The 24,945-nt window shown below is 32.5% G+C and overlaps 1 protein-coding gene across 9 annotated transcripts in view; it reads right to left on the bottom strand.

Moving 5' to 3' along the window:
- Positions 1-24,945, bottom strand: part of LOC143045862 (polycystin-1-like) — an 86,942-nt gene that overhangs the window by 10,675 nt on the left and 51,322 nt on the right. For 7 of the 9 annotated variants that reach the window (XM_076218672.1, XM_076218668.1, XM_076218675.1 and 4 more), the window contains 21 exons: positions 24,197-24,399; positions 23,644-23,775; positions 23,368-23,382; positions 21,460-21,588; positions 15,737-20,901; positions 14,647-14,664; positions 13,173-13,331; positions 11,835-12,502; positions 11,101-11,401; positions 8,153-9,192; positions 7,387-7,642; positions 6,745-6,940; positions 5,520-5,828; positions 4,857-5,179; positions 4,350-4,493; positions 3,851-3,991; positions 2,985-3,089; positions 2,196-2,320; positions 1,413-1,613; positions 835-998; positions 231-457 (listed from right to left, as the gene is read on the bottom strand). In XM_076218672.1, the coding sequence (XP_076074787.1) occupies positions 231-457; positions 835-998; positions 1,413-1,613; positions 2,196-2,320; positions 2,985-3,089; positions 3,851-3,991; positions 4,350-4,493; positions 4,857-5,179; positions 5,520-5,828; positions 6,745-6,940; positions 7,387-7,642; positions 8,153-9,192; positions 11,101-11,401; positions 11,835-12,502; positions 13,173-13,331; positions 14,647-14,664; positions 15,737-20,901; positions 21,460-21,588; positions 23,368-23,382; positions 23,644-23,775; positions 24,197-24,399 (10,021 nt within the window). The remainder of the gene's footprint in view (positions 1-230; positions 458-834; positions 999-1,412; positions 1,614-2,195; positions 2,321-2,984; positions 3,090-3,850; positions 3,992-4,349; positions 4,494-4,856; positions 5,180-5,519; positions 5,829-6,744; positions 6,941-7,386; positions 7,643-8,152; positions 9,193-11,100; positions 11,402-11,834; positions 12,503-13,172; positions 13,332-14,646; positions 14,665-15,736; positions 20,902-21,459; positions 21,589-23,367; positions 23,383-23,643; positions 23,776-24,196; positions 24,400-24,945) is intronic. The other 2 variants (XM_076218670.1, XM_076218669.1) reach the window with 2 other exon arrangements.

The following is a 24,945-nucleotide window of genomic DNA, read 5'->3' as shown; positions in this document are numbered from 1 at the left end:
GATAAAACATTGTCCTTTTTGACAAGTTAATTGAAACTCAATTGCTTTTCATTAAAATTTGTATATATATCTTAAACAATTTGGAGTACAAAAAATCATGATGATTCAAGGAAATTAATACTTATTCTACAACTATATAAGCTACTGAATGAGGGCTGTTCTAAATTAGGTTTGAAGCATTGATGTAATAAGTTGATATCAGACTGCCCCTGTCTATCATGTTCACATACCTTCAATGGTTCTATAATGATGAATGACATAGCAATACAGAACAGTAATGCCAATATCCATTGTAGGGCTATATCTGCTCCAAATGTCTGTCCGTACAAGATAACCATGATGACTGAGGTGACACACAGTACAAAACAGATCACATAGGCAACATAGACAAACCAGGCAGGTAATGTACAACTCTTAGAATCGTCACGCTTCTCTAATAACTGAAGATCTTCTCGGTCTGAAAATAAAGGTCAAAATAATGACATAAAACTAATGAAAATATATTATCAAGGGAATAAAACTTTGTATTTTTTTAGCTCTAAAACTATTTTGATCTGAGCGTCTCTGATGAGTCTTATGTAGACGAAAAGCATGTATGGCATATCAAATTACAAACCTGGTACCTTCAATAACTTTTAGTACCCACAGACCAGGTTTTAAATATCTCAGCATGGAATTAATTAGGGTCAACAAACAATAGAGCTTATAGAAATTCAAGGTCACTCTATATATATTCATATAAAGACAATAATCAAAACATTCATAAACACAATCATTTACTTATTTGAACACATTTTTAATAAATTGTAATAAAATGAAATCTCTGTAACATACCCAATCCTTCACTGGACTGCTGGGCTAGTCCCATGTCTGGTTCTAATGGACCAATTCCTTCTACTGCAGGCATGGAGGTTCCTTGGATTGTAGTAGAGTCCATTGAACTAGAGGCCCTCAGTTTATTGGCCCACATGAAAGTACTTCCAGCAGATGGCAGCTTTCTAAAATATGGTGAGAACAAAATAACAACAAATTAACATTAAAGGTTACTAATTTTTTTTTTTATTTCATTTAGTGTCTAAACTCAGGAATTTGAAGCAAAAATAAAAAACACTTGATCATGAAAAATAAAACATGATTTAAGTTATCTACATCTGGTTTATAACTACTATATGTTGTTCATTGTTGTTTGTATTTGTTTGTAAGTCTATCTTCTTTCAGGAATTGCTTGTTGTTTGGTGTGGTTTGTCATTATTTTTTTTAGCAATTCTTGTTATCTTTTTATGTAGTGCACATATTGTATTACAATAGTGTTTTTAACTTGAAGTTTTGATTCAATTTTCAAAGTCAATCAGTCCTCTAATTGTCAAAACATAGCACACAATGTATTAAGTACAATAAAATCTGATAGGTACCTGTCTTGTCCATTAATTGTAGGGTCTTCTCGTGGGTTATATCCCTTGCCTGACTGTGATGATCCAGGTTTACCGTAGGAACCAATGGTACTGGTAGAATCCCTTTTACGTAATGGACGGGATCTTGATTCTTTTCCTTCATTGTCTGAATTTAGGATATCATCTATTTCTTTCCATTCAGTTTTCTTGGTACCTGATCTTCTACAATACATTAATCTCAGACTGTAGAGTTTCATTGTATTTTATTATTTCCTACCCTTAATACAGAGGAAAAAATTATATAGAAGATGAAATAAAATTCTGATCACCAATGTTTTTCTCTTTACAATGTTAAAAATTGTTTATTTCACTGTAATATTTGAATAAAAATAGGTAACTTTATCAAGGTTTAATGCTCAAATAAAATATTAAGCCCCCTGGTCCACGCCCTCATGTTATGTACAATTTCAAGTGAGGAACTTCATCAGTGGTTTATTCGCTATTTTAAACAGATCATTAAAACCTTCATAAGGTCCTATTGACAGTTAATAGATTTAATATACCAAGAATAAAGATGATTAGCAAAGGAGCAAAGATGGTCTTCAAAGAAAACAATAATATAAAAGAATATTACTGCCCTTTCATTCTCATTGTATTAAGTCAAGCTATCTAAACATTTTTTTTAGATTTTAGTCTTTAGTCACCTTGTTATTTTAAAATTTAGGATTTGTAATTAAATTTACTTCAATATTAAAAATTTGTAATTAAATTTAAGTATGACAGTGATTGTCTCCCCTTACTTACTTGAGTGTAGGTTTTCCTCCTCCTCCCATACTGTTACGTTTCTGTATGAGGGATTGTTCTTTAGTCATACATTCTGTCTCTACATCATCTAAATACTGAAGAATTCCATCAGCTACCTCTTTCATCTGAAATGTAGCAAATATGTATTTTACTTATTCCACATATATTCAGATATTTTTCTTATTTGTTTTAATGTCTTTTGTCTTCCTTCCCCTTTTCTTATTTTTTTCTTTATCTTTATAAATAATTTTACTTACAACTATTTTTGGTCTTTCACCATCATATTTTTCTTTTACAAATTTTTCATAAAAATTATCTGGAAAATTAAATATTTCCTTTCAGCTATTTTTGCCAACTTTTTCCGTAAAAATTACAATAATATTAGTTACACAGTCTGCAATTGTCCTAATACGACAATTTTATTGACCTGATAAATTCCGTATTAGGACAAGTGAACACTGTGTGACAAATTTATCCTGATTTTGTGATATAACATAATACTATATTCAAATTCAATATTAAGACAATATCAATGAAATATATTTTAGATATTTAATCTAAAACAGTGAAAAATTAAAAATATTAGGACTATAAAGCAACTCAAATCAATTTTTTTATTAGGTCAATGGTATAAGGGAAATAATTTCAATTGATGTAATAAATAAGGGAGATAATTCCAATTGACATATTTTAAAAAAATAAAACTGAAATTTCTTAGGACAATATCAGCCACTCAAATTGCGAGAAATTACTCTAAATCAGGAGAATATAGTTTATTATAGAGCTTACCTCCTCTTTCTTGTCTGTATTGCTCTCATTCTTAGTAATGTAAGTTTCATCTTTATGACCTACTTCCGTTTTAGACCATAAAGTTGGATTGTTAGTTCTCTTTAACTGTAAAATGATTACTGCAATTGTTAATAGCTACTCACTAGTTTGTAAATGTTCGTCTATTGGGAATAATGTTTTTGCTTTTAAAAGAGTGTTTTTTTAAATGACTTCTTAAAAACATAAAATATGGACCAACTCGTAAGTACTGTTTTACAGATATTCAATAGCCCACTTACAAGTTTGTTGCTTTTCCGTCAAACACTTTGCTTTTAGTGGACATCATTTGTAAGTTTCAGGGCATTGTAACTTCCTTAACATGTTGAGCTTGTGGTTGAAAAATATGGTGCTATATTGCACAAATTATTTGGCAAATTAAATTCTTATAATTGATAATCAGCACTGCTGTCAGTAGGGAAGGGTGATTAAGTACCTATGAAACAAATACAATTTTTAGTGTATCCTGCATAATGAAGATTACAAAGATGCTTGAAGAATGTTAATAGTGCATGAATACAGGCGATCCCTTTTGTCTGGTAAATGATGTCATAGCGACGCCCATAATTGACAAACTTTTCCAATGAAGGACATAACTCTAAAGTAATCTGTTATATTTAAACCAATGTAAATACTAGGAATCCATTCATTTTCAGGTGAATTAATTTTCATAGAATGAGGGAAAATAGTGGCATTTACCAATTTTGCATACAATAAAATACAAAATATTTTGTTGAACCTCAACTTCATGGATCCCCATGGATAATTATCAAGAAAATAATGGTGATAAAATACTTTTCCTTTGCAATTAGACTACAACCAATTAGTACCTTGCTATCTGTACTAGCTCCAAGGCTACTGATACCACTGTCAATGGAGTTCACAGCTTTACTAAGACTATCATCCGTAGCTTGTCTTGTTATCTTCAAAGTTCTACTTCTCCTTAAATGGTTACGGGTCATACTTGCTTCCTGTCAACATAAATACACTATTATACACAATGTTACAACACAAAAGTTGCAAAATCTACTTAAATGATGACATCTTATACAACAGATCTTTGCTGGTCTCATTATTCCTAATTTGTTAAGTTTTTAAAGTACTGTAATTCAGAAATTATTGCAAGGTTTTATTATTGCGAAAAATGCTACAGTTGAAAACACAATAGTTTAAACTCACATTTTGAAATATTTTATATAAATAAAACATTATTTTTCTCAAAACTGTAAAAATTAAAATTGCAATAATAAATGCGCTCAATAATTTCTGAATTTACAGTATTTAGAATTTTTAAAAATGACACATTTTTTACTATAATTAAAATCTTACCACTAAGGAGTCTGTAGTGCTTTCTCTGTCATAGCATGATATTAATTCATCATTGGTTTTGAAGGAACCAGCTAAGTTTGGATCATAGTCTATCTCAATTGTCTGGGCTGTTCCTATTCTCTGTGCTGGCTCAAATATGTTATTCTGTAATATATAAACATACACATTTCAGAAATGAATGGAGATTCTTTTATATGAACTGATATATAGTTAGTTCTCACTCGTGTTGAAATAATATATGTGAAAGTGATTCCATAACTTCTGATTGCTTATCTCAATGAAAAAATATATACTTTCAAGTTGACATTAAACTGGTTGCTGTAAACCCATGTTTCACTACAAACTGTGTCACTGGCAAAATGTTCTTAAAAGAAGGTTAACATAGAGATAAATGGCTTTAGAAAATATGATACAGCAAACAGAGAACAAGCATCCACTGTCCAAATTAAGTGGGACGTGCATAGAAAATGATTCTTTATAATTTTAGATTTACAAAAAATGTATTACCTTAGATTTACTTCTCTTAAACATCCAGATGATTATAAGTGTGAATGGAAAGGCTATAACATTGGTAACAAGTGACAGAACTACTTCTTCCCAGCCAAATGCTGATATATTTCCATTATCCTCCTGTTTTAACAGTCCATACCAGATAGCATTGATGGCCATGAATGTGTACAGAATAGTCACTACACAAGTTGCTCGCTGGACACGTGTAAACCTGCTCATTGCTGGTCGATCAACGACAGAATACCATAAATGACGATCTGCCATACAGTTAGAAACAGCTCGGCTAAACATTCGGCCAAATTTCTGAATTTCTGAAGATCCTACAAATATTTGAAGTAAATTAAACCATTAATATTTTTTTCATCTATGTTCTCTATTTCATAACATTTTTACAGTTTACAGTATAAACTGTGCATTCATTTATTTTTCAAGGATATCCATTTTAGTAGATTGAGGGAAAGTCTTTTACAAATATTGAAAATAAAGCACTTATGAACTTTGTATTTTGTTATTCACTGAAAAATCAAATTCTGTATTTTCAAATGAAAAATAGCTAAAGATTAAAAGTGCAAGTAATAAAAAAAAGTTTTTCTTGTCAATTTCCAGACTTCTATTACATATCTAAAAAAGTTAAATAAAAAAAACAATGGTAAAACTGACCTGCAGCTAATAATTCTTTCTGGATAAAACCTCTTTCAATTTCAAGTGACATCCAGAAATTAGCAAAAAAGTAATATTTATAGTCTGTCTGCAAATCTTTGACTATAACTTGAATGAGGTACCAGCTAGGATCCAGTCCAGAGTTGTCATGCCAGATCATCAACTTCTCAATATTTCCAAGGTTTGTGTCGTGTGCCATGATAAATGTGTCCTGACAATTTCTTTGGAATGCCCACTTTTTATCTAGTTGTTTAGAATTTGTTCTGCCATATTCTCCGTACAATCTGACACCAACATTTGCAGTAGATCCTGTTAATAAAAAGTTTAAAAATAGAATCACAAATATTTGCTCCAATAAGTATATTTATGGTTCTAAATGTATTTCACGCAAAAATATGAAAAAAAATCTGTCACAAATCTCCCACTTTTTTATATTTGCTCTTTTGTTACAATCCTATTACAATTATGAATTCACTTCTATACAGGAAATTATTTTCAGTGTTTTCATACACACCATTCATTCACTGCTTACATTATAGATGTGCTTTTATATTCAGCCTTAAAATATTTCATTGTATTGACACATATTTGTACTCTTTTGTTAATCTTTCTAGAACCTTTCTTATATGCTTTAGATTCATCTTTTTTTTTTTGTGGATACCAATTTTTGTTGATAAGGGAAATTTTTTTTTCAAGTTTTCTGATTTCATGGTTTTACTTAAGTAAAAGTAAAGTCTATAGCAAATTTGTACAAATTAACAATGAAATATTCAAATTTGTGGTTCACAAGTACCAATGAAATCCACAAAAAGAGGTACAGTAAGTAAGTAAGTAAATTATTTATTATAGTGACATGTGTAAATATGTACAGATTATAAACATATAATATATGATAAATATTAATACACCTGGCCCAATGGACTTTTTTACATAAATAAGGCCGTTAGTTTTCTCGTTTTAATTGTTTTACATTGTCTTATCGGGGCCTTTTATAGCTGACTATGCGGTATGGGCTTTGCTCATTGTTGAAGGCCGTACAGTGACCTATAGTTGTTAATGTCTGTTCATTTTGGTCTTTTGTGGATAGATGTCTCATTGGCAATCATACCACATCTTCTTTTTTATACTATAAGTCACCTCAAATGAAATTAAATACTAATGAATAGAAGTGAATCCATAGTACCATTTACAAATCATTAAATTTGAATTAGGTATGTTTACATACCTGCCCCAGGTTGTCTGCCGGTGACTACAGTCACTTCATATTTAAAGGAGCCATCTTTACCACATAACGGTATAGAAGATATTCTTTCTAGGTTACTGCGATCTAGTCGTCGACAGATAATTACTGCTATCACATACACCACAAATATCAAAGAACATGTCACAAACACGACAGGATTATTCACAAGATCAAGATTCTGAAATACAAATTATGCTAGTTTCAGTCATTACATACCAATCAACAACACAAACTCATATATCATTTTGATTTAAATGAAAAATGAATAGATACATATTTTTTTATTCCACTTAACTGAGTATTATTTGAAAAAAAAATTGTCTTAATTTTTCCAAATTTCTTTTAGCAGGCGAGTAAAAAAGGCAAATCTTAAAAATACCTCACTCTCATATTAATGTTTTTTGGCATTATCATATTATGATATTGAAAGCCTGGAACAAAAACATCAAATATTTAGATTCGTGGAAAGATAAATGTGCTAATTAGTTAAATTCTTTTTCCCTACAAAATTTGAATAAAATTTTTTCAATTTGACAAAAATGTATACAAACCAGTAGAAACATATATCAATTAATTAACTCTGAACTCTCATACTATAAAATTCATTAATGTTTTGAAACTTACCACTAAGTCAGCAAAGCTAAGAGTGTTTGGTGGCGCCAACATTCCCCCTCCAAATGGTGTCAAGTGCTCACATTCACATACAGCATACTTTTCAATTGACTCGTCAGTAGGTGAGCATCCATTAGTATCCCACGTGTTAGCTGACGTATCAAAGAACTGACAGGTGGAGTAGTAGATGGCAGCACTGATGTTTACATCGTAATTAGGATCGTCATTGTACACAGTCAGAGCATAGGACGCATCAGTGTCAAATTCACTAAAAAAGAAATTAGAAAAACAGATATTAAATTTAGAGACAATCTCTCTGGGAGTCAATACCTCCAATTTTAATCATTTATCAAATACATGTACCTGGTATTTGGTTTTGAGCATCACTGACACGACGTAGATCATTCAAAATGAGAACAAGATGTATGGTATCAATCAAAATTGGTCCCTTGGTTTTCTTTTCTTCATATATATAAGTATTATATAATCACAAATAATCATGGTATTTAGGCATTATAAGATAATGACTACTGTCAAATCAAAACTCAATAAGAAACCATGAAAAAGTACATTGTGTATTACCTATACTTTTATAAAAATTCTTCATTCTTTCTTAAACTATGCAAAGTATTTTTATCTGGATTACAGTTGAACAAAAGTTCTAGTTACTTGATAGATGTTATGAATTGGCAGATGCAAATTAAATATAATGAGTAGCAGTAGGTGGCAGACATGTATAAGATAAAATCTCTGAAAATACCAGTAGATGTATACATACCTATGATCTACAAACAGTGTATACAGTCTATGATCTGCTTGGGAGGTCATATGTTCTACTTTGATCTCTTTTGTGGTCTCATAGTTGGACCTTGTAGCTTCATAGTTTTTTCCTAAGTATGTCTTGATAACTCCTGTGGCATTGGTTGTGGCACTAGGATTAGCCACCACAACAAATCGTATTTGTAAATGTAGAGCAGAACCACCATACCCGTCAGATGTATCTATAACAACTTTCTTTGCAGATCCTTTCTCCACAACTACTGATGCAAATGTTAAACCTTCCTGTGGGGCATAGTCAGTACTATTAATTGGACTGCTAGTCAGGTTGTAGGCTGTTGCCTCATTTTTTAAGATAATAAATTTAGGTTTTTTCCCTGTTGGAATATTTGAGACAGATATTTCCTTGCCATTAGTGTCTGTAAATCCTGCTGCTATGACTTTAGTATTAAGTTCTACATCCCCACTACTTCCCCATGTAAATGGATTCTGAGGGACCACCATCATGATCTGGAATACCTCACTCTTTGTAGGGTATAGAGAACCTAACATTCCAGAACTCAGGACTGCCACACAACCTTCTGATGTATACATTTGTTCTATTTCATCTGACCAAGTTCTTTTCCCATATACTTTTATACTATCTAATGTTATAACTATAGGATCTTCAGCAGTTAGTTGTGTTTTTAAATTCAATATGACAATATCGTCACCGAATGTAAACGCCCTCGTAATGATACTCTGTTTATGATCCTCTGTGGATGCTGTTGTTGTTGTTAAGTCTAATGTACTAATAACTGGCTTGTAATCTGTCACTGCATTACTCTCTAGAGAAGTGACATTAGATATATTGACCGAGCTGTATACTGCAGCGTTGACAGCGTCCATGTTGTTAGATACAGCTTCTAGTAGAAGACCTGAAGTAAACTCACTCTTGTCTGCACCCTGCACAGCTTGTGTTTCCATATCATTCTTTAAGATATCAACTTCATTCAAAACCAAAGTTTGACATATACTGGTTTGAAATTCTCCAGGGTATTTCTGAAATTAAAAAAAATATAGCTAATATTACTCTTTGTTAATTTTAAATTTTCTACAAGAACTTTTATAAAATTTCCTGTTAGAGTACAGTTAGGATATTCATTTCCATAAAAGCAAACATCCAAGGTCTGCACAAATGAACATTGTTGAAGGCCGTACGGTGACCTTTAGTTGTTAATTTCTGTGTCAGTTTGGTCTCTTGTGGACAGTTGCCTCGTTGGCAATCATACCACATCTTCTTTTTTATATTGTCTTGCATTTTCAATTTGATGTAATTTTGTTTGGTATGTATATTTCACTTTTACTAAAAATTGAAATTCTAACACGCTTAACCACAAGACCACCAGCCCAGGCATGTAAAATTGCTTTCTGGCTGGTAAAATTCTTCTCTTCAAGCAAACAGAACCAGACTAGAATTTTTGTAAAACTGAACTAGGGGCTTTTGGATTCAAAAGTTTATCGTAAAGACTAGTAACATTTAACTAGAGGCTCTTAAGAGCCTGTGTCGCTCACCTTGGTCTATGTGCATATTAAACAAAGGACACAGATGGATTCATGACAAAATTGTGTTTTGATGATGGTGATGTGTTTGAAGTTCTTACTTTACTGAACGTTCTTGCTACTTACAATTATCTCTATCTATAATGAAGATTATGATAATGAAGTCCCATTAGTGACAGAAGATATCATTTTGTAAAAATGTACAAAAACTTACCAAATTAGTGAATATGTTAAAAATTGACTATAAAGGGCAATAACTCCTTAAGGGGTTAATTGTCCATTTTGATCATGTTTACTTATTTTGAGATTTTTATTATCAAGATAATAACCAAAAATGACAAAATTTCTTTAAAAATTACAAGGGGGGGGGGGGGGCAGTAACCAAACAAACCGTTGTCCAATTCATCTGAAAATTTCAGGGCAGATATTGACTTGATAAACATTTTAACCCCTGTTAGATTTGCTCTAAATGCTTTGGTTTCAGAGTTATAAGCCAAAATCTACATTTTACCCCTATGTTCTATTTTTAGCCATGGCAGCCATCTTGGTTGGTTGGCTGGGTCATCGCACACATTTTTTTAAACTATATACCCCAATGATGGTTGTGGCCAAGTTTGGTTAAATTTGGCCCTGTAGTTTCAGAGGAGAAGATTTTTGTAAAAGATTACAAATATTTATGAAAAATTGGTAAAAAATTAATATAAAGGGCAATTACTCCTTAAGGGGTCAACTGACCATTTTGGTCATGTTGACTTATTTGTAGATCTGACTTTGCTGAACATTATTGTTGTTTATAGTTTATCTCTATCTATAATAGTATTCAAGATAATAACCAAAAATGACAAAATTTCTTTAAAATTACCAATTCATGGGCAGCAACCCAACAACCAGTTGTCCGATACATCTGGAAATTTCAGAGCAGATAGATCTTCACTTGATAAACAATTTTACCCATGTCAGATTTGCTCTAAATGCTTTGGTTTCAGAGTTATAAGCCAAAATCTACATTTTACCCCTATGTTCTATTTTTAGCCATGGCGGACATCTTGGTTGGTTGGCCGGGTCAACAGACACATTTTTAAAACTAGTTACCCTAATGATGATTGTGGCCAAGTTTGGTTAAATTTGGCCCAGTAGTTTCAGAGGAGAATATTTTTGTAAATGACGACGGACGACGATGGACACTGGGCGCCAAGTGATGAGAAAAGCTCACCTGGCCCAAAGGGCCAAGTGAAAAAAGTAAAATAAACTCTACTTGATTAAAACATTATTTATACATCAGAGTTTTCTCATAGGCATTCATATCAAATCTTTTTATTTTTAAATTTAAAGTGTGCATCAGAACATTGATGTATAAATCATTCCTGCTAAAACTGTCAATGATTTAATACATTGTATTATACTTACAGTGAGGTGATTCAGTATGAATGCCATTTGTTGTTGTTGGTAGATCGTTTCTAATGGCAGGCCTAGGATTGATAGGGTTATCCTATTCCTGACTGTGTTTCTATCATCAACATGGCTATAGGTGGGAGTGGCATATTCTTGTCGGGAAATTTCATTCATTTCATGGATAAGTGCTATACCATACTGTAGCAGTGCTGTTGGATTGTTGTCATTGACAAGGTTAATCAAGGTCGTAGTGGTGTGGGTCTGTACAAATGATAGCTGGTTACCAAAGGTTACAGTACTACTCATTGTTACATTACTACAAAATTTAAAAAAAAAAAATCATAATGATTATTATTTTAAATTTCTATCCCCTTTAAAATCATGCTTTGAAAAATAAAACTGATTATAAGGAAACGGTTATACTTATTCTAACTATAATTTTTTTTGTATACATTAATCTGTTTAGACATTTAATTGGTTGATTGTTGGTTTGTTGGTGTGTGACACTACTTTCAGCAATCTCTGCATAATGGTGGCCAGTTTTTATTGGTAGATAAAGCCAGAGTAAAAACTTAGAACCACCAATATTCATTTTAGATATGTTCAGCTTCATGGGTTTGTGAGGGAGAATTATAAGGAAACATATGAACAAAATACCTTCAAAAAACTTACTAACTTAAAAAACTCATAAATAAAAAGAGTCCAAAGTTGTATTGGATACCAGGTACACTAAAACTTTGAATACTTACGTGTCAAGAGATAAAGTATCTGCACCATCTTCATCAACTACATATACTTTGATGTTGACTGCAGTACGAGCTAACCCTGGCCACGGTGCCAAGTAAAATGCTGGTGAAGTGAGTGTTCCATAGTATATAACAACAGACTCATCAGTAGATGCAGAATCTTTACTGTGAGACACAATCTTGTAATTGAGTTCCCCATTCACATTATCTGGATCACTGTACCCTGTGCAGGAGATTTCCACTTGGTCAATTAAAGGATCAATAGCTGTGCTGGTCAGAAGAGAACAGGTGCCCCCTGTTGCTTTGCTGTTAGCTTTCAGTATTAGTTCAGTTTCACCTTGTAAAGTCACCACTGTATTAGTTTTACTGATTTCCAGCTTGAAGATGTAGAAGGAATTAGTAGCTGGTAGATTTCCAGCAGTTATAACAAAATTTTCACTGTTTATACCAGTTGTTGACATGGCTGAAGTAATTGACAGTTGAACTCTATTTGAACTTGAATCAAGGGTATAAACAGACCATTCATAGTATTTTGTATCTGTTGGATCACAGTTTAGACAGGTTCCAGTGAAAGCTAAGTGTTCCCCTTCATTGACAAGGTAACTACTGGTGGACTGACAAGTAATACAGTTAAGTATTGGTACTGGTACATCACTGGAGGATATCTCAATCTGAATTAAAATATCAGTGGTACAGAAAATTTGATTTTTTAACCTTTATCATGAAAGGGCTTGCTGATAAAAACTATCACCCAGTTAAAGTGCATGCATCATATTTAAAATATGATTTTATTTTGGTAAATGAGTTTGTCACTTAAAAAATTTTGCTAAGTAAAAAACTTTCCAAAAGAAAACTTGCTTGATATTTTTATTCCTGTGGTGTCTATATCCTTACAGAGTTTATATGCATGTTAATATTTCGACGGCATGATTCTGTCATCTGTCATATTAATATTTGATTTTGATGTAAAAGTTCTGTTCTCATCACAAATTATAGTACCAGTATTAAAACTATAAACACAAAACCAGAAATTTTAAAAATATCGTTTTCACCTTGATTATATTGATTGTTGATTTTAGGTTTTTTTAACGCCACTATTAAGCACATCTTTTGGGCTATATTGTTTTATTGGTGGAGGAAGCCAGAGTGCCTGGAGAAAACCAAAACCTTTGCTAGGAAAACTGATCTTAGTTAATTAATATTGGAGTGGAGTGCACCCACACGCACGAGGTTCAAACTCATAACCTCAGTGTTGACCAGCTAGTAATTACAAAAGTAACTACTAAGACCACTAGGAGTCCGAGGCCAATCATAATTATAAAATACAAGTATAAAATGTACCTCTTGTGTAAAAGTTCCTGAAGTTCTTCCATTGGCTGACACAGTCAATGTTATTGTGTAGGTCATTCCTGAGAGAAGGTGAGCAGTTGCCAAGGTAACAGTATTACTGGAACTTGTCCCTACAGTAGCACACGCATCAGTGAAACCTGTTGGTAGTGTCTGTAAAAAATATGCAAATTATAAATACATTATAATGCAAGGTGATACTTTAAAAGAAAATCTGCTTTATTGAGTTACAAATGTATTTAAGGAATGACTGTAATATTTTTTCTGTCTATGAAGAAATAACATAAAAAATTTGGTGCACACTGAATAACGCACGTAGCGGGTTATTTAACAGTGTGCACCACATTTTTTATGTTATTTCTTCATAGACAGAAAAAATATTACAGTCATTTCTTATAATTTATTTCTAAATTCCATTTTAAACCGTAGAAAACCATGAAAAAACGTTCATGACGTCACGGTCACATGACTAAATTATGTCTATGGGCTCATAACAAAATAACGTCAGCCAATCAGAAGACACGTTACATCCAAAATTAAATTATATATATATATATATATATATATATATATATTGTGAACTTTGTAACTGCTGTGTTTCATAGAACAGTACTGTAATTTAATGATTAATGGAACTGAGACTTAATGATTCATTTACTGTAAAACTTTAATGTGTATATGTTATTTGATGTGAAATTAGACAAGCATTTTAGGATTAAGATTAAGATGAAAAAAACGTCCATGGTTGATTATCAAAGTTATATCAATTTCGTTCAACAGACATTTGCTTTATCATTTAATTTCTTACAAGATAAATATACAGCTTATACAAATAACTTTAATAAATTTGATGACAGTGCTCTGTGCTGTAAAAAATGTCAATCATATTAAATAACTGCTGCAATTCCTAATGTGTTGTTGTTTATGAGTCTATTATGCATATTTTTTGTTGTTCTATGTTGATATTAGCATCATAAATTTCTTTATATCTATAGCATTCCATTATAAAATGTAGTTACTAATTTCAAAACACTCTATATTTCATTGAAATAATAGCAATATCTATATTTCAATCTTGCATGCTCTACTTTTAAAATCCCTAAATCATGCCTTCTTACTGTTGATTCAATGTGAACATGCTTTAAATGTGCCACCTTTTTAAACCAAATAAGCATTCTCAATACCATGCTTTACACTGTCACCATAATGCTACTGATATATGTGCCTTAACAATCTATCAATCGTTCAGTTGCATTTTATTATATTCAAAGATAATATGCCTTTTAATTTTCACTACTGTATCAGAAAGAATTCAATCAAAATATAAATTGTCATTATGTTTCCCCCAAATCATATCTTTGACATATTATCTTTAAAAGTTTCCACATCCCAATATGCTTTGCTGAAAAGCTATATATGTGTGTAACCATAAACTTGAAGCTAGCTACAAAGTTAATAACTATCTTACTGTAAAATGTCCTGCATCCTGGTAAACAGCAGAGAAATATTATACATCATTAAAAGTAATGACAAACAATCATGATTCTACTGTAAAATGATTTAAGTCATCACCTTATTCATGTTAAGTTGGTACACATATAACAATATTTTTTAAGTTTAAACCCATCATATTTTATTTTTTTATGTTTCTTTTCAGAGAAACAAAATATGCACACACAATCTTTTTTTTTTATAAAACCGCTTTTTTTCCATGATTTTATAATAACAGCCAATTTCTAAAGAAGAAAAAATCCAACAAAATAAACAAGAATCCAATTTTGATTTGTTCTTTAAATTAATTTAATCATTTATACCAAAAACCACTAATTTGTTCCCCAATTTTCTCACAAATCTTTATTTATTTCAAGATTGTTTTAAATTTGACCATTTAAAATCAACTATAACTTCTTAAAATCAAATAAACTCATACAGGCAAATTTTGATTTCAATGTCTAAAATTCACTTTCACAAATTGCTTTCAAAAATGTATATAAAACATGTTTTTACTATCACATAATCGTGTGCACTAAAAATCTATTAAATTAAAAAGGTGGCCTTTAAAAGAAGGGATGAACCACTCAACATATTTGGAGAATCATAATGTTTTGTCATAAAAAGCTAAGAACAAATTCTACTTCAAGTACTACAAAATCTACGTAGACATATGGTTATGATGAAAACAAGAAAGGGTTAAGCTTTTCAAATAATTACAACAAAAAGTAAAGCAATAAATAGATGTAGTTGACGTTAGAAGTGTTAGTTATACAGTTATAGTCAAGTTTTCATTGTCTAGACTGATTCTATACAGGTAATTCAAAACAAAACATCAGCATTCCAAAAGCAAATATTAAATTTGTTAGAATAATGCAAAACTAGAGAATTAAAGTATTGAAAACAAGTTAAAATTATATATGCAGGTTAAAAAATTGAAAAAGATAGATTCATAATTAGTTAAAAAAAATAATTCAGAGGTTAGGTTTAAATAAAGGCAAGAGGAAGAAAATGTCAATACCTGTAATTAAAAGATTAATTTGATTAAAAATTGTATATGAACTCACCAGCGGATAAGTGGCTGAACATCCCCAGCTGTACAGTAGAGTAGTGGAACTACTGTCAGGATCAAATGATCCACTTCCATCCACGATAATGTCACTTGACTGTGGATACTTCAGCTTACTACCCCCAGCAATGATGGCTATAAGGTTGGAATCCACCACAGTCAAGTTATATCCAATTGTTTGAATCAATGGCGTGTCATCGTACCAAGTGGTCAGCTGTACACAGTACGAACCTATATCTTGCTTGCTGTCAAGCATTAGTTTGGGAGTATTTGTAACGGTGGCTGAGTTTAAAGTGACTTGATTATTGAGAGCTCCAGCACAACCTGTTGATGAATTGTAAACCTTCCAATCATACTTTAGAGTGTAAGATGTACACCCCTTTTTGTCAACAGTGACCTCGAAAGTAGACGTTGATGATTTCTTTCTGATCTTATCTGATTGACCTCCCTTTGCCACATTCATTGCATCACAATGTAGAGGATCTATGAAAAATGTTCCTGATATTGTAGCAGAACTTATGCCATTTGAGACTACTAATTCATACTGGTATGTTGCCGATGTTGTAAATATCTTCTGTAGTAAGCTGTCTGATGTAGTGATATTTTCATTTATTGGTGAAAACCTCCAATTATACGTAACTCCAATAAGGTTATTTCCTCTGACCTGGAAATGTACTGTATAGTTCACAAAGAAATTGGAGTTGGTAGTATCGACAGCGAGACCTGATATAGGTCCTATAATTGTGAACAAGCACTGCTGTGATTCCTGACTGACCTGATTTGTAGCATTCACATACAAATTATACAGTCCTGTTGTTGTATATGTGTATAATATTGACAATCCAGAGCCTGTAATGGAGGATAAAGATTCCGTGTCTAGCCTGTAATTATACGTTACATCTGTTCCCTGAGTTACGTTGAAGCTTGCTGATACAGCATTGTTGATCTCCTGAACTGCATTGCAACCTGTTATACCAAAACCAGAAATAGGTACTTCCACGACCACATTTACTATGGCTGTCATCTGACTAATATGATTGTACACTTTTATATGAGCTGTAAATGTCCCAGCGGTATTAAATATATGTGACAAGGTATCAGATGTTCCATTAATTACAGTTCCTTCTATTGTCCATTCAAACACCAAATTATCTGCCCCTGTGTTGTAATTAGCAGTAAATTGTACAGACTGTCCAGTCTCGGCTAAACTGGTGTTTGCCACCAAGGTGAGCAATGCAATAGAACCTTGAACATAGACTGTGAAGGAATAAGAATCTGTGCTAACAAGATTCTGTACCGTGACTGTAATTGTAAAAGTACCAGAGGTGGTAAAATTGTGTGGAAAGTTGATTCCACCGTGTGTAAGTGCTGTAGATACACCATCTGATAATGTCCAAGTTGTTGTGTAACTTTCTCCTGTGCCAATCACTGCTGTAAATGTTATATATGAGCCTACAGCAATATAGGGATAAGATTCATTGACGATTGAGCTGATGTTGACACCAGTTACAGCTTCCATGACACTGATGGATTTGTTTACATTCTCCATGCCTAAATCATTACTCACTTCTAAGATAAATACATAATCTCCTTTATCACTGAAAGTATAGGTAAAAGACTTTGCAGTTTCATTCAGTGTATACTGTCCTGTTGAATTCTGCAGAATCCATATATATGAAAGTTCAGTTCCAGTTGATGTCATGGCAGCAACTAATAAAAGTTCCCCTGTTGCTATTGGCGATGTCTTATCTAAATAAATGTAAGCACCAGATATTTCTTCTTCGACCATAACATCAACAGTAGTAGTGTATTCACTTGATAGAGTATTCCAAACTCGGATTTCAACCTCATACTGTAGAGAATTAGTGAACGTGTAGGTTAAATTTTTGTATGTGTGCACTGGTGAGGAGTACAAAGTTGTTGCCCCTGTCTTGACCTTCCATGTATAATACATATGAGAGTTATCAGTATTTGCTACGGCTGCAAATGTATAAGCTTGTCCTTTTGCTGCATACTGACCCTGAATCAAGTTGGAAGTCACAGTAACATTAGTTATATAATCTATTACTGAGATAAATTTTGATGCCACCACAAAGTTTATTTGATTCAATGCCTTGACTGACACAATGTAAGTTCCAGACAGATAGTAAGTGCCTGTGGTGTATACTTCTGAGGTCTGATAGTTCTGAGCACATGTTCCACAATCCTGCCATGCATAAGTTATATCACTTCCACCAACAGGATTGGCTTGTAAGATAAATGTGGAGTTGACAAATTTGGTACTATTTGTACAGTTAATTGAAACACTGGTTATCTCCTCTTGAACAGTAATATTGAATGTTGCTATAACAGTGCCGACATCGTTGCCACCTGACACTGTGATGGTATATGTTCCTGCTGAGGTATATGAATGAGTCTGAGATATTCCTGTTCCTGATCCTCCATCACCAAACGTCCAGTTATATGTAACGTTAGAACCCGATGTCAACGAGGCAACAAATGAAGCTGTTTTCGTGGATTGTAGATAAGTGACACCACTGCTCTCCGTACAATTAAGACATGTAATTTTTAACCCTTCAACAGCATACTGAACTTTATATGTCGTTGTTCCATTTTGTGAACTAACATCATTCCAAACCATCATGACAACAGTTTCAGAAACTTCTGTTGATTTAGTTAACGTAATAAAGTTACTTGTAGTTGTTTGTACTGTTCCTCCTGTATCCCATGTGTATTGTAACTTATCACCACCTGTTGTTGATGCTGTTACTGTTACAACAGCAGAACCAGTTGAAGCCAGTCCTACTGGACCATCATTGGAAACTATAAGTCCTGCCACAGAGTCCTGTATTTCAACAGTAGAGTAACCAGATACCACTACCGCCGTATTTGAACTTGACTGCAAAACCACAGTAAAGTTGTAGATTCCTGGTGTTGTAAATGTATAGGATGTAGAGAGACCTCCAATGCCTTTGACAAGGTTACCATCAAATGTCCATGTTATTATCAAATCACTAATATCATAATACAGTACATCCACTGTGACAGCAAGCAGAGTATTTGTAGCTTGATATGCATTGTGTTGGAATCCAATAATTTCTAAAGTTGACGTATCCACAACATACAGTTCCTTGGTTACTGTTGCACTACTGAGGTCGTTCCAAGCCCTCAAGGTTATATTGAAGTGACCAGTCTTAGACAAAGATGGATTGTAAACATTGTCAGTTATATTTCCAGATGACAAAGCATTGTCAGATATTTCAAAGCTATATGTCAATGCATTTCCAGTTGCTACAGATGCTGTTATAGATGTCGTGGTAGATACTTGGACTATTCTGTCCGCGGTAATTGTTAATCCTGTTATTGTATCAAATACTCCAACAATAACTGTATCTTGCACAATTTCAGCTTGATTTGAAACTTGAACTGTAATGTAATAGGTTCCAGCTGTACCAAAAGTGTGAACTTTTTCTTTTGACGGACTAACTTCAGTCGTAGTATCGTTAAAATCAAAGGTATATGACAATGTTCCATAATCTTTGGAAGCTATATCAGGAACGGTTGCTATAAAATCAATGCTGGATCCAGTCATAATTGATGTGAAACTGGCTGATAAAGAAACTGATGGAAGATGTTCCACAACACGGATTGACTGAGTTTGAGTTGCTACAGTACCAAAGTCGTCAGTGATTGTTAATCTGAATATATATGTTCCATTCATTGTATGTGTGTGGGATTTGCTAAGAGTAAAGGAAGTTGTTGTAGTTTCCAATGACTCTGAAACTGTACCACTTTCAAATTCCCACTGAACTGTAACATAAGCTTGAGCATTTACAGTACAAGTAATTTGAAACTGAACGGCAGCACTTACTGCTGCTGTTGTAGGTACTCCAACTAAGGTTAGACTTTGGACATCTGCTGCATATTTACTTGTGACACTGATAGACTTGTTAGCTGTTTTGAAGCCATCTGATATTTCCACGGTGACTTCATAGTAATCTTTTGCAGTGAATGTATATGTGAACGTTCCAGAAGTTGCTGAAGTGTGCACTTTAGTTCCATTTACATAATAATCAAATGTTGTTGGATTTCCACTGCTAACGGTAGTTGTAAAGTCTATGGCCTTATTTACTTCAACAAGGTATCCATTACTAAAGTCTGTCAGGTTAAAATCAAGCGAAAGAGGCTGAAAGGCTTTGCTAGCAAATGTTTGTGTCGATGACCCAACCGTATTATTTACTGTGATAACAACTGGTACAGATGTGCCACTATTATAAGGAAATGTATATTGTAGGTAGGCAAATGGTTCAGATATCCAGTAATTAGTACTATCACATACAGTTCCAACTTCTGATGTTACACTACTTGGACATGAAGACTGGAAGGTAGATGTGTAATCATTCCCGTCAACTGACCATGAAACCTGTAGATTTGTACCTCTCTTAGCTGCAAATACTAAGTATGTTTGAACATCGGCTTCAACATAAAATGTACTGGTACCTCCGCTTGTTGATTGGATGGTAGGATATATCCAGTCTAAATCTCCAACTTCTTCTTCTACGGTAAATGTACAGGATTTCGCAATGTTATCATTTGGAAAACTCAACTCGTAAGTGTATGATCCAGCTACGGTAGAATACTGTAAAGAAGGAGGTAATGTAACTGTCTCTGGAATAGTATAAACTGCCTGGAAGTAACATGCAGTATTGTTACGCCATGGTGAGGCAGATGATGACATATCTACTTCATCACCAACAGCCATCCAAGAAGTTTGGATTTTTTGCAGTATATTCTGAAGCAGTTTTAAATCAGTGCTATCACATAATATAACATCAACGCTATTGTTTGTCTGGAACGCAATGATGTCTCCCTCACTGACTGTCAATCCATCAGCATTTACTGAAAAATATCCCGCTGGACCACTAGGTAGATTAACTACAGTCTGTCCTACAAGTCGATACTTTGGTTGATCTCCAACAAATGGGGTACTACAATAGGGATATGTTGTGCTGTCTAACTGGTTACAATTACAAGGGTCAGAGACTGGGATACAGTCATTGGTGTGAAAACAACTTTCTTTCCCTTCATTACAATAAGGTGTAGCACTACAGGTGGTTACAGTACTTGAGCAGGAAGCATATCTGGCACCATTCCCATCACAGCCTAAAACAAAATGAACATAATTTTTTTAATTTTAACATCAACTAAAATTAAGATTTTTTAAGTAAATTCACCCAATATTGCAATATATATGTGAATAAATAAGATATCAACAGCAGTGGATACAGTGAAATGTCTTGCCTGTGTAACTTATTTTAAATAATCAAATTGTTAAAGATTTCTGTTATCAAGGTCAATTTCAAAGTTTTTTTTAAACTGGTCAATCAATGAACACTGAACAGGATATATGTTTTGGTTTTTGTGTTGTAGGGAAACTGTCTCATTGAGTAATGATGTTAAGGTTATACATATACTGGTTTTGTGGAACATATTGATGTACTTAATCACTAGAAGGGATTATACCTGAGGATGATATCAATGTATTGACTATGAGATTTACCTAGTTATATAATTGTTCCTGATGAACATATCAATGTATTGACTATGGGATTTACCTGTGTTTATAAGTATTCCTAAGGAACGCATCATCAATATATCGACTAAGACTGGTTTTGTAAGTGCTTCTTGGGAACATATCAATGTACTGACTAAGGAATTTACCTGGTTTAATTAGAGTTCCTGAGGAACATATGGGTGTGTAGACTTGGAAGGAGATAACAGTATCTTTTGTCAAGGCATTAGTTCTGAAATTCCACTGCTGTATTTCTCCTCCGTGGGAAAACCATAATCCTAAAAAAAAGAAAATAGAAAATCAGAAAATAGAATTTCCAATAATTATAGCGACAAGACAAAAAGTATTATAAAGACCATCACCAAATTATTATCAAAATTAATAAAACAGATGTTACCAATGCTATGAAATTATTATATGTACTACCTATCTTAAATTATCAATTTATTAATGAAAACAAAATACATTTCAAATTATTTGCTGCTGATAACATAATTGCCACTGAAATACAACTTAGATGAAAAGGTGAAAAAATTGACATCCTCTGACAGCTGAAATTGCAGAAATAGTGGAAAGACATAAATGGACAGGTTGTACATGTAGTACTTATGATTGGTATCATGAAATAGATATAAGAAGTTGTGATATGAGAGCCAATGAGACAACTCTCCATCCAAGTCACAATTTATAAAAGTAAACCATAAGGTCAAAGTACAGTCTTCAACATAGAAAGGCAATATAAATGGTTTTGACCCTTATAGTTAATATCCTTAAGGAAGCATCTCTTTAAATACTGGTAAGAAAGATGATATATAAGTATTTCTACTAGCAAAACTAAGGAAAACAAGTCACACAGAAGGTACACACTAAAACAGACAACACTGTAAAACAAGTGGCTCTTTAGATCCTTAAAGGCTCACCTTCATATGCATCTTATATTGCTGATAATTTTTGCTATATGCAGTTACCTACATCTCTATTATAGTTTTAAAAATAAGATGCAAAACTGTTCTACTTATCTGTAATAGTTTTCTTTATAAAGGGAAAAAACTTGTAAATAGGTATTTAATATACTTAAAAGTTCTTAACTAAGAATAATAAACATATTTTTTAGATCTTGTATTGCTGATCGTTTTTGTGATTTAAAATGTTAAGTGATTTTCTATCTATAGTAGAAAAAAGTTCAAAAGATGTTGACACTGAAATATGTCTCTCCTATATGTTATTTTGATAGTATTATACAAGTTGAAATCAAAATGGCAATACCTAAGCTCTATTCTATGAACAAAATTCGATCCAATGAACCATAACTGAAGATGCAAGGTCAAATATATATAGAAATGAAAATGCAATAATTGCATGCCAAAAATCATTGACTTATTATAACTTGTTTTACTTAAGCTATCATACACAAAACATTCAGTGCTTTTTGTACTATTTAGATGTTTTCTATATATCATAGTTAGCACGATATAAAACATATACTGAATTTTATCCTTATCTTCCATTTTTAGCCATGACAACCATGTTTGTTGATTGGCAGGAACAAAAAAAAACATAAACTTTACACCAGATAACCTAACAATCATTTATTTAAATTTTATGAATGATTTGATTTAATTAGATCAGTATTTTCAAAAGTTTATACTACAGACATAGACAACAGACACCAGGCGATGGCAATTGTGTTTGGCCATAATGGCGGGCTAAAAAAGGATATCATCATCTGTTAAAATTGGGAAGATGGCATGCCAATGTATCTCATTAAACCACTGTTAGGTGGTAATTTGATTTTTTTATAGTATAAGAAACTGATGTATAACAAGCAAAATAGAAGATTGTGCCTAACTAAAAAAGCGAAAAAGATGCAAGTTTTCTCTCAACAATAATGTAATAGATTAAATGAGGGAAATAATCATAGACACTGCATTAAATCTATTCAAAAGAACAAGGTTAAAGAGACTGTCTTCTATGAAATCAGATCTAGTATTTTGTGCAAACAGCAAGCAGTAGAATGAAAAATGCAGCTAAATAAAAAAAATGTATTTAAAACATACCAGCAAATGCGTTTACTACAAAATATTATCACAAAATTATATTAAGATTTCTACTTTAAACTAATTTACAAAGCTTGTCTCACTTTTGTAATTAATAAATGTATTAGAGCAATTACTGCTTACTTATGTCATCTAAACTCATTAAGATGTTTATCAGTTTTCTTGCATGCAATCAACAACTGTCTATTATGAAAAAGTTGCAGCCATCAAAACTACTAGCATTGTATCTTGTTGTTGAATCATTTATAAGTACAACTTAAAGTTGTGTATACATACCTGGAAACGTGTTTGTAATGGATACAGCATTGGCTGGTAAACTGGCGGAGGCCATTGAGGTCAAGCTATATGTTGACCCAACCGATACCAAACGACCAATCCCTGCTAGATATGTTGGTATCTTTACAGTTTCTGAAAAAACATATGATATGAAGACATTCTAACAACATTCATAACAAGTATAGCAAGAAAATAATCATTATTATTCAGAAAAAGTTTGCTTCAGTATCTTTGGTCAAATTTGGACAGGACAAAGAATTTTAGAAACAGAAATCTTTTAAGTTGTATACAATATATATTACATTTGTACTTATCAGAAATTCAATATCCCTTGTAAAAGAGCAAATCAGATATAGCAGTAACATTCTTTAGGAAGTCTGAAAACCAGATTTATCTATGGTTAGACATTTCTGTAGAATATCTATAAACAATACGGGCAGATACATAAGTAACATTACTGTAGATTATCTATAAACAATACTGGCAGATTCATAAGTAAGATTTTGTTTCCATCAATCACTTTTCTCAATTATTTAACAATAAAATTAACTACCTCTTAAAGAATATTGGCAAATATAGTAGTGGGATTCTTGACAACTGTAGTGAGACCAGGAACCAGTTTTGTCTACTGTTATGCAGTCAGTTTCTGGTGCAGTACCAACAGGATTGTAGTTGACTACTGATTGGTTGTTTGTCCACATCAGGTAAGATTCTGACACCTTGTCTGTAAGACCAATCCAAGCTGACTGTGTCACACTGTAAGAAATAAATCTATTTTTTTCTCCTTGTAGTTCAATTTAGATGATATTCAACATGATCTTTGACAAAGCTTTTTATAGTTGTATCTTCTGTATCAAATAAATGTCATATTCACGAAAATATATATATAAATACGAAATTGCTAGAAAGCAACCCAACAATAAAATATCATAAAAGTGAAATTCTATGAATTTCTTTTTTCTTTACATTCATATTTACAGATATCACTATGTCTTCAAAATCATATGGTGAACTTTATATTTCCTTGAGCCTGTAAGAAATGAGCAGAGTAAAACATCAACACCGAATTACCTCTGTAATACATATCTTTCTTAATACTTCTTTGGATATATAATAAAATGGACAAGAAATGGACTTTGTGATTTCCCCTATACCCATGAAATCCATGACAAAGGTACTGAACTAGCATAAATCATTTCATAATATGTCCCAGTTAACAAAAAAATAATATCAAATCTTCAACATTTAAGCAGTTGTTCAGTTTGAGCCTTTTTCAAATTATGAAATCAATTCTTATTGAAC

The sequence above is a fragment of the Mytilus galloprovincialis genome, chromosome 9 (genome assembly GCF_965363235.1).
Source record: "Mytilus galloprovincialis chromosome 9, xbMytGall1.hap1.1, whole genome shotgun sequence".
Classification (NCBI taxonomy): domain Eukaryota; kingdom Metazoa; phylum Mollusca; class Bivalvia; order Mytilida; family Mytilidae; genus Mytilus; species Mytilus galloprovincialis.
This window is presented reverse-complemented; position numbering and strand designations above follow the sequence as displayed.